General features: G+C 65.7%; 1 protein-coding gene across 1 annotated transcript; it reads left to right on the forward strand.

Annotated features, from left to right (window-relative positions):
• The first annotated feature begins 1,652 nt into the window (after positions 1-1,652).
• NXPH4 (neurexophilin 4) lies at positions 1,653-14,897 on the forward strand. Its single transcript, XM_056515017.1, has 2 exons — positions 1,653-1,731; positions 12,758-14,897. Exons 1-2 carry the CDS (start codon positions 1,681-1,683, stop codon positions 13,529-13,531), a joined length of 825 nt encoding a protein of 274 aa, XP_056370992.1. The 5' UTR covers positions 1,653-1,680; the 3' UTR covers positions 13,532-14,897.
• The last annotated feature ends 521 nt before the right edge of the window (positions 14,898-15,418 follow it).

Consider the following 15,418-nt stretch of genomic DNA (forward strand, 5'->3'; position numbering starts at 1 on the left):
CACCCTCCCCCCGCCTGCTTCTGTCCCTCCCATCTCTGTCCGTGGGCTGTTAAGGTGGGGGGGCTTTTCCAGAGCCCCCCAACCCCTCTCAGAGCCCGGGACCCACTCGGGGAGTTTTCTTGGCGATGTGGGGGAAAGTCCCGAGGGGTCTGGATGCCCCCACAGCCCCTGCAGGGTGAATGTGGCAGCGGGGGGAGCAGCGCTGGGGGCAGAGGGGTGCGGAGGCTCCTGCAGTGGGGGCCAGGGAGGAGCGGGGGGCTCTGGGGTCTCACACCCACCGGCAGCGCTGGGAGAGCGGCTGGAGGATTGTCCCTAAAGCTCCTCCGGCTGCGGAGCCCGGGCAGGAGGGGCCGTGTGCCCCCCCCGGGGCTGGTTGGGACCCCCCCCATTCCAGCAGCTCCGGACGCTCCGCTCCCCGCGGCTCCGCTCTCTCCTCTCTCCTCCCCGGCTCCGTCTCCCTCGTTCCTCTCCCTTTTCCCATTTCCTCGTTACCTTTCACCATTCCATCCCTGCATGTCCACGCGCTTCTGCAGTGCCCCCCCCGCGTGCCCCCAACACCCCCGCGTGCCCCCAGACCCCCCAAGTACCCCCAGGTTCCCCCCCCCCCCCCGAATTTCTCCAGCCCCGCCGATTCCAAGTCCCCGCCGGCAGCTTCCCGGGATAATCAGAGAAATAACAGCAATAATAAGAATCAGGATAAATTGATGGGGGGTGGAGGGGGCTGTGCTGGGGGGTGGGTGATGAAAACCCCCCGGGGGGGGTGAGCACCCCCCGGCACCGCGCTGGGGGATGAGCACACGCGTGTCCATGTGCACACACATGTGGCCGTGCAGGTGACGCAGGTGGCGTGTCCAGCCCGACGCGGGGGGGGGTGCAGGACAAGAGGGACCCCCTCGCGTGTGGCAGGGTCTGGGGGCTCCCCCAGACCTTTCCTGCTGAAGTTTTGGGGGGCCAAGCAGGGGGGACCCTCTGCCCTCCCCAGCACTGTCGGTGTCCCCCCGGTGCCTCCAGCGGGGTGTGGGGGGTGCGGGAGATGGGGAGGGGGCTGCAGGACCGGGAGCATCCCGGGGGGCGCGGGAAGAGGGGGGGCAAGCCCGGGAGCATCTGGGGGAGCGGGGGGATGGAGCAGGAGCGGGTCTGGGGGACGCGGGGTCCCGGGCAGGACAGGGATGTCCCCGGGCGTGGGGGTCTGCAGGAAAGGGGGGTGGGGGGCAGGACCGGGGGCACCCCCGCTGCTGGGGAGCAGGTGGGGCAGGACCCGAGGTGATGGAGAAGAGGTGGGGGGCACATCTGGGGATACCCCGGGGTGCGAGGGAAGTTGGGAGGGGTCGGACCAGGAACAGCTCGGGTTGATGGAGAAGGCGGAGGGGGGGGCAGCGATGGGGAGGGGGCAGAACCGGGGGCACCCCGAGATGAGGGGGGGACAGAACCGGGGGCACCCCGAGATTCGGGGGGGACAGAACCGGGGGCACCCCGAGGTGCGGGGCTCTCCCCGCGCCCCTCGCCCCGCTCTGTGCCGGAGCCGTGCGGGGTCCCGGAGCCCCCGGAGCCGCCCCCCCGGTGCCCCCCCGCCGGCCGGGATTGGCGGGGCCGCCCAGGCGCCGCCCGGCCCCGCAAGTCTCCAACTTTCTTCCCGCCGCCCCTCGCCGCCGCCGCCGCCGCCGCTCCCGGAGCCCCGCGATGCTCCGCCACCGGCTGCCCCTGCTCGGGCCCGGGCTGCTGCTGCTGCAGGTACGGGGGGGCATCCGCGACCCCCGCCCGGGGGCCGTGCGGGGCTGCGCCGTTACCGGCCGGGGGGGCGATTACCGGGGGTGGGGGCGCATTTCCAGGATCATTTGGGGGCGTAAGACAAATCCAGGGGAGGGGGAGTGGGGTCCTGACGGGGGTCGTGCACTGGGGGGCTCTGGCAGTCTGGAATGAGCGCACGGATGATTGGGGGGGTGTCGAGGAGGGGGGGGTGAAGGGGAGAGTTGCAGGGGGGGTCCTGCCCCTCCCCCGAGTTGGAGGGACACGGGGCTGTCCCGGAGCTCGGGCGGAGTTGTGGTGTCGGGGGGAGCCTCGGGGGGTCCCGTTCCCCCTCCCCAATCCCGGCTGCAGAGCGCGGGAGGCGCCGTCTGGCAGGTGCAGGGGGGGGCAGCGAGACGGAGCCGCGCGTGAGCGTGGGGGGCGGCCACGCGTGGGTGGGGGGGGTCGGTTGGACCCTCTGCTTGAGGAGCCCCCCGGGGGGGGGGGGATCGGGGGGGGTCGGGGAGCCCTTGTCCCGCACCCCGCACCTGCAGCACACCTGGGGAGGGGGAGCGGGGTGATTTCCCCACGGTGGCGATGTCGGGAGCGAGGGGGGGGCCCACGCAGGACTGGGGGGGCCCCAGGTGCTCCCTGGTTCTGCCAAGGGCGTGAGCCCCAAAACCACCTGCAGAGGCGACGCCTCGTTCCTGACCCGACTCTGTTCGGCCTCAGCCCTGCCGGGGGGGGCTCAGCCCTGCCGGGGGGGCTTCTCCCACCCACCCCATTCCCATCTCACCGACTGCCCCCCAGCCTTGGGGGTCTCGCCCCACGGGACAGGCCTGGGGGTCGGGGGGGCTTTGCCTGTTCCCCCCTTCGCCTGTTTGTGGGAGCTGAGGAGCGGCTGCAGCCGCAGAGACCCCCCCACAATGTCCCCCAGTCCCAGATACTGAAAGCTTCCCAAGGCCGCTCACCCCCGCGTGTCCCCCCCCCGCCACCTCCTTTGGAGCCCCTCGGGGGGCTGCAGCTGATTCCAGCGCCGTGGTGGTCGGGTGGGGGGGGATGGAGCCCCCCCCCAGCCCAGCCGGGGGGGGCCGGGCTCATCACCCAGCAGATCTGATTTCCTGACACTCCATTTTTACTTTCTGTGTTTCATGAATAAAATCAAACGAGTCAATTCCCTCTCGGGAATTGGATGCACATCAGGGACCCCCCCCCCCCCCCGCCCCGCACCACCCGACCCCCCCAAGGCAAAGGCTCCTGCAACTTGTCTCTGCGTGGCACCGCTGCTCCCTGCGTGGGGAGGGGGAGACGCGTGCCCGCGTGTGGGGGTGGCTCGGCGTGACCCCCCCCTCCCCGTGTCCGTCCATTGCAGAGCATCTGTCGGTGCTGGAGCTGCTTCAAGACAAATGGGTTTGTTTTGATGAAATCCGGAGCAGGGCGCTGCCCCGGTCCCCCCTCCGCCCACGCAGGCGGCGGTGCTGAGGGGGGGCACGGGGGGCTCAGAGCTGGGGGGCACGGACGTGGCAGGGGGTGGGCATGAGGGTGCGGGAGCCTCCAGCACGGGGATAACCCCGGGAGATGCCCTGAGCCCCCCCCCCACTCTGCGCTGGGGGTCCAGGACCCCCCCCCCACTGGCAGGGCACGGGGGGGGCCGGGGTGTGCCCCCCCTGCGCCCCCCGGGTGCCAGGGAAGGGTGACGGAGCCGTTCCTGCCCCTCGGCTCCTCGGGCCTGCTGGGGAGAAACTTTCCCGGAATCTTTTTGGGGGTCAGGAGGCAGCTGGATGGGTGGGGGGGTCCCCTGGCTTGGACTGGGGCTCCCAGTGCCGCAGCCCACCAGGACTGGAAGCACTGGGGGCAGTGACAGCCTTGTCACTTGTCACCCCCCGGCTGTCACCTCCCGTGCCCTGCTGGGTGACACCGGTGCGTCCCACCCGTGCCGGGATGGACAAACTGCGCTGTTCCCACTGTGGGGGTGCAGACGCCCCCTCCCTTCCCTCCACCCTGCGTGGCTGCTGCTCCCCGAGCTCTGCTGTGCCGGAGCAGGCGGGGGGACGAGCCCACCTCTGATTGCGAGTGACACCCCCCTCCCCCTCTCCCGGCCTCCTGCGTTATTTCTCTGCATTCCATTATTTTCTGTTCAATCCTGGGGGTCCCTGCGGGTGGGGCTAGCCTGGCTCGAGGGTCGCACCCCGGACCCTCGGCTGGGCACAGCCGGCCTTGCTGGGAGGATTCTCCCCGCATCCCCCCGGGGTTTCTGAGGCGCAGGTGCCACCCCTGGCCCCGGGTGCCCCGTGCCCTGGTGAGGGGGTGACCCCCACCCAGCACTGAGCGAGCTTCAGCAGTGGAGGGGACGGGTGATGCCGGCCCTGGATTGGGCTGGAACAGGCTCAACACCGGGATGAAGCCACAATGGGATGGCTGAAAGCCTCAGCAGCACCAGGACGGGACGGGGGTGTCTTTCCTCACCCTGCTCCATCCCTGCTGCCTTTACCAAAATGTGCCCCCCCCCCGCCACCCGCTGCGCCCGTGCCTCGGTTTCCCTCCTTTCTGGCACAGGCAGGTGAGACAGCGGCTGTCTGTGAAGCACCTGAGTGTTGCTGGCAGGTTTTCCACCTTGGATTAACCCTTCGCAGGAAAATCCTGCCTTGCTCTGCCGGTGGCCATGCCAGCCGGAGCCCGCTGGCCCGGGATGCCAAACTCACCCACTCCGTCCCTTCCTTCGCCTTGCTGTCCCCCAGGAGCTGTCCCTTTGCTCTTAGCAGATGCTGCCGGCCCTTTCCATGCAATGACACCCCAATTCCCCCCTCCCCAGCTGCCATTTTTAGGGGGAATTTACCCTGCTCGTGGCTCGGAGGAGCGCATCACATTTGGAGCCAGAGGAGAGGATCTGGGCTTTGGGTGGTGCTGCTGCCCCATCTGGCCGGGGGTCCCGGGGGGTGCTGAGCTCCAGGCCTGGCTGCAGCGGTTCCGGTGCCCGCGGGGCCGGGATGGGCTCCGTGCATCCCCCGGTGCCGCTCCTGCAGCTCCCCGAGCCGCCCGCCGTTGCGGCGGGTGCTGTGTGCTCAGCATGGCTGAGCTAATCTATCGCCAAACAAACACACACTGTTATTCCGAAAGAAGGTTTCCAAGCGACTCATTTCCCTTTTTTTAATAACTCTTCCCTCTGGTGCCCTTTGCACCCTAAGCTGGGAGATTCAATAAGGCTGGAGCCTGGAGCGTGGCTGGCGCAGCCTCAGCGAGGAGGGGGAGCAGTGCCAGGGGAGGGGGCGCACCCAGGGATGCCCCCCAGCCAGACCCACCCACCCTTGCGCCTCCCGGTGCCGCTCTGCCTCCAAGCCGGGTCCTGTTTTATTGCTTTTTTTCCCCCCGCTCTCTCCTGTTTTTAATTGCCAGTTTTCCGCTGGGAACTGGCAGAGGTGGCCGAGCCGGGATGGGGGGCGAGGCGGGCGCTCCCCCCCTGCGACAGCTGAGCCCCCACCGCTAATCACACCCGTGCCAATTAACACTCCCGGATTAATGACTTTGCCCGCCCTTTCTGCATCCACAGCTCCTCCTCTCGGGGAGCCACGGTGCCCCAAAAGCGTGGGGTGAGACCCCCGCAGCTGGAGCCCCCCATCCCTGCCCTGGCCGCGCTCCAGCCTCGCCGCGGTGCCTGGCTCAGCCTTCGCTCGGGCGCTGGAGGTAAATGGCCCAGGAAAGATGAAGCTTCCTCTCCCGCCGCTTGGATTGCTGCTGAAGGAATAATCACGTCCCCGTGCCCCCCCTCCAGCCCCCCCGCTTTTTTTTTTTTTTTTTCCCTGTTGCAAAAGGAAAGTCATTGTGGAGGAACAGAGCAGGGACGCGAATCAATCCCAAATCAATTCCCGCTGTGCGCGGATCCCGTGTGACCCCCGTGACCGTCCCAGCTGCTGGGCTGGTGTCACACTGGGGGGAGACCCTCTCGTTGTCCCCCCTCTGGGTGTGCAGCAGGCAGAGCAGTGCTCACCTGGCACCTGCGAGCGCCTGGGCTGGGTGATGGGGGGAAATGGGGGTGAATCCAGCCCTGGGGGGCACCAGGAGGGTCCCGGGGGACCCTGGGCTGTTCCCTGCTGCTGGTGGGACCCAGTGCCCGGCTGTGGTGGGTCATGGTCCTTGTGACCCCAGAGATGCCCTTGAGGGTCCCCAGCGCTCCTGGGGGTCCCTTGGGGGGTTTAAATAAAAATCCACTGCGGGAGGGTGGGGGACATCTGTGTCTTTCCTCCGCCCCACCTTCCTGGGGGGAACAGATCCCAGCTGGCGCCCGGAATGTGGGGGGAGATGTGCAGTGTGGGGGTCCCGGGGATTGAGGGGGCACAGAGGGGACAGCCCGGCATTCCCCCCCTCTCTGGTGACCTTCGCACTGGCCCTGTCTCACCCGGGGGGGGGGGAGGGGGCGCGGGGAGGGGTGGGGGGGGGCTGAAAATGCGATTTATGATCCCGCCTGATACGATCTTATAAAATTTCCCGGGCACACTCGAAATTACATTTCCATAGCTCAGGAGCAGCGATCTCTGTGCGCGCCAATACCTGCCACTTTTATGGCTACATTTATTGCAATAATAAAGTGAAATGGTGAGGCGGGGGGGTGGTGGGGGTGCCTGGGGGGGGAGCAGCCGGGCAGAAGGTGGGGGTTGTGTTGCTGAGGGCCTGGGGTCCCCCTGTTTTGGGGGGACTCGTGGGGAAGCTGCTGCTTGTCTGCCTCACCTGCTAAAGAGCTGGAGGAGGGATAGAGAAACCCACAGCGTGTTCTGCTGGGGGGAAACTGAGGCAGGGCCGGGGAGGGACAGTCCTGGGGGGCACTGGAGATGTGGGGGTGACACCTGGCACCCCGCTGGCTGCACTTCTTGTCCCCACACCCCATCCCCGTGACCCGCCCGTGTCCCCACGTGCCCTTCGCAGTGTGACTGGGGGTGCCACCACCCCAGCGGCCCCCACAAGTCAATCGAGGCAGTTCCAGGCCTGTTGGCCTCTGGGAGCTGCTGGGTGACAAATGCCCAGCAGCCACATGTCCCTGTCCCCCGCCACCCCCTGTCCCCTCTCTGCTGGCTGCTGCCCACCCACCCGCACCCCCTCTCCCCCTCCTGTTCCGTTTATCTCCTGTTTTCCCATTCATTCCCTTTTCTCCTCCAGCCCAATGAGTCACACAAGCCCCGAATCCTTTGCCTGCTGCCGTCTCCTCCTTTCTATTATATTTTTTCCTTTGCTCTTAACAGCACTTTCCTTTTTCACCCGTGGGGGGAGAGACTCGGGATGTACATTTTTCCCGGCTTCTCCCCCCCCAGCCACCTCCCAGCTCCTGCCTCACCGTGAAACCCTTAAAAGTAATAAATAAATAAAACAACGGCTGAGGAAAGAAAAGGCAGGAAACGAGTGACAGGGAAAAGAAACCAAAACGAAAGAAAGAAGGAGGAGGGAGAAAAAAAGTCCTACTCGGGCTATGAAATATTTATTAGCCAGCGCGTGCCGAGCGCGTTAATAAAGCTGCAGCATTTGCATATTTTTTTTCTCTCGGCGAGGAGCGAGGTGTCTGTTTGGGGGTGAAGGCACAGCTGATCCAAAGCTGATCCCCCAGCCCCGTGCAGGTCGTGGTTCTGCTCGAGGTGACAGCAGCCTCGGGGCACGCAGCGCTCAGTGTCACCCGGGGCGGGACCCCAGCAGGAGCACACGGCTGGAAGGACCCGAGGGCGGGTTTGGTGGATTTGTTTGGATTTGGTGAATTTTGGGCTTTGGTGAGCTCATCCAGGCTCTCCTCTGGCTGAGGAGGTGCTGGTGTCAGATTCACCTGTCCTGATGCTGGGGGTGCCCACCCCAATGTTGGGGGTGCCCATCACGGTACTGGGGGTGCCCATCACGGTACTGGGGGTGCTCATTCCGGTACTGGGAGTGCCTGGCTCAGTGTTGGGGTACCCCTTCCCGGTGCTGGGGTGCCCGTCCTGGTGTTGGAGGTGCCCATCGTGGTGCAGGGGGTGTTGTGCTCACCTGCCCACCGTCCTGTCAGGGGTTGTGGCTGCACAGGGTGGGACAGGATGGAAATGGGGTTGAGGACAGTGGTGGGGATGGGAATGGGAACAGGCTGGTGGTGTTAATGAGAACAGGGTGGTGGTAGGGACAGGAGCAGACTGATGGTGTTAATGGGATCAGGGTGGTCATAGGGATAGGAACAGGCTGGTGGTGTTAATGGGGACAGGGTGGTGGTGTTAATGGGGACAGGGTGGTGGTGTTAATGGGGACAGGGTGGTGGTAGGGGAGACAGACTGGCCATGGGGACAGGGGCTGGAATGGGATCAGATTGGCAGTAGAGATGGGGACAAGCTTAGGACAGGGACAGGCAGCACAGAAGGGACAGAGGAAGGGGCAGAGAAGCCTTGGGGTGATCCTGCTGAGCCCCTCTCCAGGCAGGATCCATCCAGCCATCGCTGTGACTGTGCACGTGGCCATGCATGGGTGTGTCCTGACTTGTCACCGTGTGTCACCTCTTCACCTGTCCTTTTGCCCTTGATTCCTTGCCAGCATCCTCAACTGCAGCCGTGCCGGGGAGGGGCCAGGTGTCACCTCCCCAGTGTCCCCAGTCCTTCGCCCTGGCACCAAGCCCTCCCCAGGATGGAGAGCAGCACGGCCATGCCCTGCCTGCCTGGTAGGGGTGGGGACAGCCATGGGGATAGGAACAAACTGGCAGTGGGGCTGGGGACAGGTGGGGGTAGGGATTGGGATAGGCTGGCTGCAGGGACGGGGTCAGCCTGGCAGTGAGGGTGGGGACAATTTGTTAGGGATGGTGGCATTGATGGGGACAGGCTGAGTGTGGGGATGGGGACAGACTGGGTGTAGGGATGGGGACAGACTGGCAGTGGGGATGGGGACAGACTGGCGGTGTTGATGGGGACAGACTGGCAGTGGGGATGGGGATAGGCTGGGTTTAGGGATGGGGATAGGCTGGGTTTAGGGATGGGGACAGGCTGGGGATGGGGACAGAACTGGCAATAGAGATGGGGACAGACTGGCAGTGGGGATGGGGACAGACTGGCAGTGGGGATGGGGACAGGCTGGCAGTGGGGATGGGGGCGGGCACACACGGTAGAGATGGGGACAGGCTGGCGCTGGGGACGGGGGCGGGCGCACAGGGAGCACGGAACGCGTCACCCGGGACGCGCAGCCCCACCGAGCACCGAGCTCCGTGTATGCGGGTGTCACCGCGCGAGTGTCACCGTGCGTGTGCGCACACAGACGTGCTCGCAGCACGCGTGGAGCTGTTTGTGCGCGCCCAGCCGCGTGTGCTCGGGAGCACCCGCTGCCGTTCCGTGCGATACTCGGGCGCACAGGCGGCCTGGGCACACACCTGCGGCACCCATGGGTGCGCACGCTCACCCAGAGACTCGGGAGGAGCCACTGCTGAGCTCTGCGCGCTCCCTCGCCCTCGGACACGCCTGGGTCCCTCCCGCAGCCCCGAGGAGCCCGGCGCGGCACCGCGGCACCGCATTAGCACCCGCGCGGCGCCGGGAGATAAATGGGAGCTGTCAGAGGCACCTTGTTTGCTGCTAACCTTTGGAAATGCCACGGCGCCCCGGGCTGCGCGTGCCGGGGGGAGCGGGCCCGCGGGGATTGTCGCTCACCACCTCCAATTAATCTCCTGGCGCTAACGAAGGCGTCGGGGTGACAGGGGAGAGGCTGGGTTGACCCTGAGCCCGTGGGGAGAGCGGGACACCCCCGAGCTGTGGAGCAGTGTCCGTGCTGCCAGCGGGCCGCAGAGGGGTGGGGACAGGATGGGAGTGGGGCTGGGGACAGGGGTGGGGATGGGAACAGGCTGGGAACGGAGTTGGGGACAGGGGTGGGGATAGGAACAGGCTGGCAGTAGGGATGGGGACAGGCTGGTGGCATTAATGGGGACAGGGTGGTAGGGACTGGAACAGTCTGGTGACATTAATGGGAACAGGGTGATGGCCATGAGGACAGGGAGAGGCTGGTGGCATTAATGGGAACAGGGTGGTAGGGACAGAAGCAGGCTGGTGGCATTAATGGGTACAGGGTTATAGGGACAGGAACAGGCTGGTGGTGTTAATGGGAACAGGGTGATGGCCATGGGGACAGGCTGGCCTGTAGGAATGGAAGCAGCTTGGCAGTAGAGATGGTGACAAGCCTGGGATGGGGACAGGCTGGTGGTGGAGATGAGGCCTTTGTTGGGGCAGTTGTGGTGCTCTGCTTCCCCCCAGTGCTGTTCCGCCTTGAGCCTGTACCCCAGAGTTCCCAGCCCCCTCTCAGGGTGCTGGAGCTCATCCCAGCCCACACTGGCCAGGCCCCCTGTGCCCCCCCTGCTGCTCCACTCCCTCCACCAAGGTGACCGAGGGTCTCAGGGGAGCAGCTGCCGGCGCTTGGCCCCAGCAGCAAATGGGATGTGAGTGGCCATCACTGCCGGGCCTGACAAACCAAATTGATGCCGGCACCGAGAGCCTTCCCGGTCCCTCTGCAGCTCCTCCAGCCCTCCCTGCATCCTTCCCTGGCTCCCTGCACTCACGGGGGGTGGCACACGCAGCCTGCAGACACACAGCAGCCCCACACGGCTCCAGAAGGGCACACGAGGGGCTTGAGAGCAGCTAAACCTGGAACGATGCCGTGGGGATCGTGGTGAGGATGAGGAGGGGAGCAGCAGGGATGTGTAGATAGAGTGGTGCATGTGACAGTGAAAAACAACCATCTCAGGGAGCCTGTGCGTGGTAACGCCACAGAGCCAGGCATGGCCCTGTCCTGGTGCGAGCAGGGTGGGAGGGGGCCGGCACTGGGACCCCCCCCGTGCACCCACAATATCCAAAATGTTCGGGGCACGTGCGTGCGGCGGCACCCCGAGGGCGCAGCGGGAGCATTAATATTTAACGCGAGGTGTACGGGACCTGCCCTGAATGCCGACAGCGCTGCCAGGGCACGGCGGGGGTGACCTTGGCTCCCCTCGGTGCTGGCGAGGCTGAAGCGTCCCTGGCCCGGCTCATCCGTGCCCCGAACCCCCCGGCTCGAGGGTCCCCCCGCGCTCCCGGGCTGCGCTGGTGCCGCAATCGATCGCCCTGGCTGCATCGCAGCCGCTGCCCTGCTCTGCAATTCCCTTTCATCCCCCGCTCCCCCAGCAGCTCCTGCCGAGGGACTGGAGGGTTGGGGCGCTGCCAATCTGGCCCCTCGCCCGCAGGGGCTGGGGCATCTCTGTTTCTGCAGGGATGGGGGGTTTTTGTTCTGTCTGTGCCCCCCAGCCCCTGGCGCTGTCCCGCACCAGCCTGGCCTGGGGATCCGCCGCCCCCGGGGGCACAGTGGTGCTGCCAGTGTCTGTTCTCTGCTCGCACTGCGTCCCCTCCCCACTGCCTGCCCATCTCTGTCCCTTCCCTTCCCATCCCTGTCCCTTCCCTGTCCCATCCCTGTCCCTTCCCTGTCCCTTCCCTCTCCTCCCTGCCTTGCCACCTCCAGCGATTCCCATCCCAGCCTGCCCCAATCCAGTCGCATCACGCCCCCCTCACCCCATGGAAAGGGAAACTGAGGCAGGGGAGGAGGGCACAGGCACCTGCGGCACTGCTGGGGACCGGCCTTGGCTCCCAGCCCTGGCTGAGATGGAAATCCAGCGCAGAGCTTGGAAACCTCCAGAAATCCTTCCCGGCGGTGGGGGCTCAGCAGGATGCGCTGCTGTGCGTGTTCCCCGTGGGCTGCAGCTCCCAGCCCCTCACCGTGGGCGCGGAAGGGTTTGGGGGGCTCCCAGCTGAGGGGTCACCGGTGCCCCTCGGCTTCCCCACAGCGGGGAGTGAGGGGTCCCAAGGCGGACGGATGGAGAGACGGAGCAGAGTTGGGGTGCAGACACCGCTCCTCTCCCAGAAATGCAGCTCTCTCAGCTGGGGGTGCCCCTCTCCCTCTCCCCTTGTTATCTTGCCATCCCGGTCCTGCCCCCCCCTCTCCGGCTGGCGAAGGCGCCCGGCTTTGAAGCTGCGTTGAAATATAGATAAGGGCGAAGGCAGCAGCCGCGCTCGGAGAGAGCCGGGGGGAGCGCGGGGCTGGCCGGGCTGGGGTGCAGGGAGGGATGCTGAGCTGCGGCTCTGCACTGCGCACCCCCACGATAGCTGAAACACCCCAAATCCCTTTCCCACAGTCGTGGCGGGGCTGCGTGCCCTGCCCGGGGCTCCTCCCAGAGCAGGTTTAGGAGCTCGGCCCGGCACAGCTCAGGGGGGTCCGATGGAGCCCCTGGCTCAGCAGAGAGTGTGGGGGTCCCTGTCTGGGCTCCCCCAAAGGTGCTGCTCCATCTCTGCAGGGAGACCCTGCGCTGAGACCTGCCTGGCCATGGAGGAGGGGGCATGGGGGGCTCATGGGACCCCCATGATTCCTGATGGGGATCATTCCCAAGCAGGAAATGGCATCGAGCCGTTCTGCAGGGTGAGCCCCCAGCACTGACAGGAGCCATTCCCTGGGCCTGCCTCAACTCCTCATGAGAGCAGAGCCCCCCACGCTCCCCCCAGCCCCTCCAGCTGGTGCCTCTGCTCACCGCCCCCTCCCCACTCCCCCTCCCTCCTTCCCCCCGGGATCCAGGTCATCCAGAGCAGAAACTGCCGCCACAGCCAAGCACCTGCCAGCTCAGGGCGACAGTGATTGACGAGGCCGGGGCTGCTGGAGCAGCATCCCGCGTGCCAGAGCAGCTGGCAGGGCAGGAGGGCACAGCGGGCACCCCGCGAGCAGTAGGATGAGGGATGGGGGCACGGGGGGCAGGTGGGCAGGGGGATGAGGGACAGGGGACACGTCAGAGTTGGGCTCCCAGGCTAGGGCTGGCATCTGGCTCTGCCTGCTGGTGTCCATCCCAGTGACGGGGGGAACCTCGGGAAGGGGCTGGTGTGGACGCGAGGATGAGGAGGTTCAGGCAGGAGGAGGAGGGTACAGGCAGGAGGAGGAGGGTGCAGGCAGAGGGATGCGGAGGGGACTGTAGGTAGGAGGAAGAGGAGGATGCACGCTGAGCGATGAGGAAGGGCACAGGCACAGCTCGTGCAGTCTCTGCTCTCTCCCCCAGACGGTGTGTGCTGGCGGTCACGTCGCCAAGACCTTGGGGTACCTGGAGATGGGCACCTCGGGGCTCCTCAAGGATGTCCCCTACGGCACCCTGAAGCCCCCGGTGCTGAACCCCGGGCGGCTGATCCCGGCGGAGCCGCCCCGGGCCGCGGGGACCCCGCTGGGCACCGGCCGGAGCCCCTGGGACTGGCAGAAGAACCAGACGGCCGGGGAGCTGCTGAACCCCCGCGCCCACCGCAAGCCCACCCTCAAATCGAGCCGCACCAAGAAGATTTTTGGTTGGGGCGACTTCTACTTCAACATCAAGACGCTCAAGTTCAGCCTCCTGGTGACGGGGAAAATCGTCGACCACATCAACGGCACCTTCAGCGTTTATTTCCGACACAACTCCTCCAGCTTGGGCAACGTCTCGGTCAGCATCGTGCCCCCCTCCAAGGCGGTGGGTTTCGAGGTGCTGGTGCCCGGCCCCCCCGCCCTGCCGCGACCACCGCCCCCTCCCCAGCAGAGCACCCTGCCCGAGGGGCGCCCGGCTAAGGCGCTCAATTGCCACGTGGAGTACGAGAAGACGAACCGGGCGCGGAAGAACAAGCCGTGCCTGTACGACCCGTCCAAGGTGTGCTTCACGGAGCACACGCAGAGCCACGCCGCCTGGCTGTGCGCCAAGCCCTTCAAGGTCATCTGCATCTTCATCTCCTTCCTCAGCATCGACTACAAGCTGGTGCAGAAGGTCTGTCCCGACTACAACTTCCAGCACGACAATCCCTACTTCGGCTGACGGCGCCGCAGCGCGGTGGAGGGTGGGGGGCTGTCACCCCAACACCGGCCCCCTGTTGTCTCTGTGCTGGGCTGTGGGACAGCCGGTGCTGGGGGTCCTGGACCCCACCCAACGCCATCCCATCGCAGGGATTCAGTTGGCTCTGGGGGTTGAAGGTTCCCCCCCAAAGTGACATCCCATCCCTGCGCCACAGTGGGGTACGGCCAGTTCTGGGGGTCCCACCCATCCCATCACTGAGGACCCCATCTGGGGTAGAGCCGGTGCTGGGGGTCCCAGTTCCCGCCCCCCAGTGACATCCCATCACTGCAGCATTGGGGTAGAGCTGGTGCTGGGGGTCCTGGACCCCCCCACACTGACAACCATCACTGGGGTACACCTGTTCCTGGACCCCCACCCACTGAGACCCCACCACTGGGGTGCACCTGTTCCTGGGGGTCCCAGCCCCCTCCCCCTCTGACACCCCATCACCGCAGCACTGCCTGAGCTGGGAATCCTGGACCCCCGCCCATTGACCCCCCCCACCCACTGAAACTCCATCACGCCCCACCTCGGGTACAACTGGTGCTGGGGGCCCCGGCCCCCCCACCCACTGAGACCCCCCAGTGCAGCTGGGGGGTGCAGACAGGGAGCCCCCCCCGTCCTGGGGCTGGGCTGGGGTCTCTGGCAGTGTGGGGGGCACAGCCCCGTGTGATGTCACCTCTGGGGTGTCACAGGCGGCACTGGGGCCGGTCAGGGTGCTGGAGGGGGGGGCTCAGCCCCCACCCCAAACACTGGGGGGGGGTTTGGTGTCTCTGCAGCCCCCCGGCCGTGCACACACGTGTGACACACCTGTACCATGCGTGTGCAGGGGCCCCACCCCGGTATTCTGCAGCCCCCCCTCCGGTGCCCCATGGACCCCCCCACCGCAGTGGGGGGACCCCCAGGTGTGCAGCCCCCCAGGTGTGCAGCCCCCCAGGTGTGCAGCCCCCCCTCCACCCAACCCCCTGAAGTGCCAGGTGGTGGTTTTGGGGTGCGATGGGGGCGGGGGGGGTTCCCGCGGGGCTGCCCCCTCCTCTCGGGAAGCGGCTTCTTCATCTTTTTTTTTTAAAAGAAAATTTAAAATGGAAAAAAAAAAAAAAAAAAAAAAAAAAAAAAAAAAGTGGAAAATAAAGAAAAGCCTGGAGAAAAAAAAAAAAAAAAAAAAAAAAAAAAGGAGTGTGTTGATTTCGCCCCGAGATGGAGGGAGAGTGAGGAGGAGGAACCCCCGGGATTAGGGATGGGGGGTGCAGGGGGTGAGGTACCCCAAAATTAGGTATGGGGGGATGTAAGGATGGGAACCCCAGGATTACGAATTGGGGGTGCAGGGGTGAAGCACCCAAAAATTAGAGATGGGCGGTGCAGGGATGGGACCCCAGGATTACGAATTGGAGGTGAAGCACCCCAAAATTAGGGATGGGGGGGTGTAGGGATAGGGGACCCCAGGATTAGGAATGTGGGGTGCAGGGGTGAAGCACCCTAAAATTAGGTATGGGGGTGTGCAAGGATGGGACACCCCAAAATTAGGGATGGGGGAACTCCAGGATTAGGGATGGGGGGTGCCGGGATGGGACCCCAGGATTACGAACTGGGGGTGCAGGGGTGAAGCACCCCAAAATTAGGCATGGGGGGGGTGCAGGGATGGGACCCCAGGATTACGAACTGGGGGTGAAGCACCCCAAAATTCGGTATGGGGGTGCCGGGATGGGGCACCCCAGGATTAGGAATGGGGGGTGCAGGGATGGGACCCCAGGATTAGTGATGGGGGTGCAGGCATGGGAGCCCAGGGTTAGGAATGGGGGTGCAGGGGTGAAGCACCCCAAAATTAGGGATGGGGGATCCCAAGATTAGGGATGGGGGGTGCAGGGATGG

The sequence above is a fragment of the Oenanthe melanoleuca genome, linkage group LGE22 (genome assembly GCF_029582105.1).
Source record: "Oenanthe melanoleuca isolate GR-GAL-2019-014 linkage group LGE22, OMel1.0, whole genome shotgun sequence".
Classification (NCBI taxonomy): Eukaryota; Metazoa; Chordata; class Aves; order Passeriformes; family Muscicapidae; genus Oenanthe; species Oenanthe melanoleuca.

Coding starts and splice junctions, on each gene's coding strand:
- NXPH4 (XM_056515017.1), top strand. CDS start 1,681: ATGCTCCGCCACCGGCTGCCCCTGCTCGGGCCCGGGCTGCTGCTGCTG. Junction 1,732..12,757: donor CCGGGCTGCTGCTGCTGCAG/GTACGGGGGGGC, acceptor TCTCTCCCCCAG/ACGGTGTGTGCTGGCGGTCA.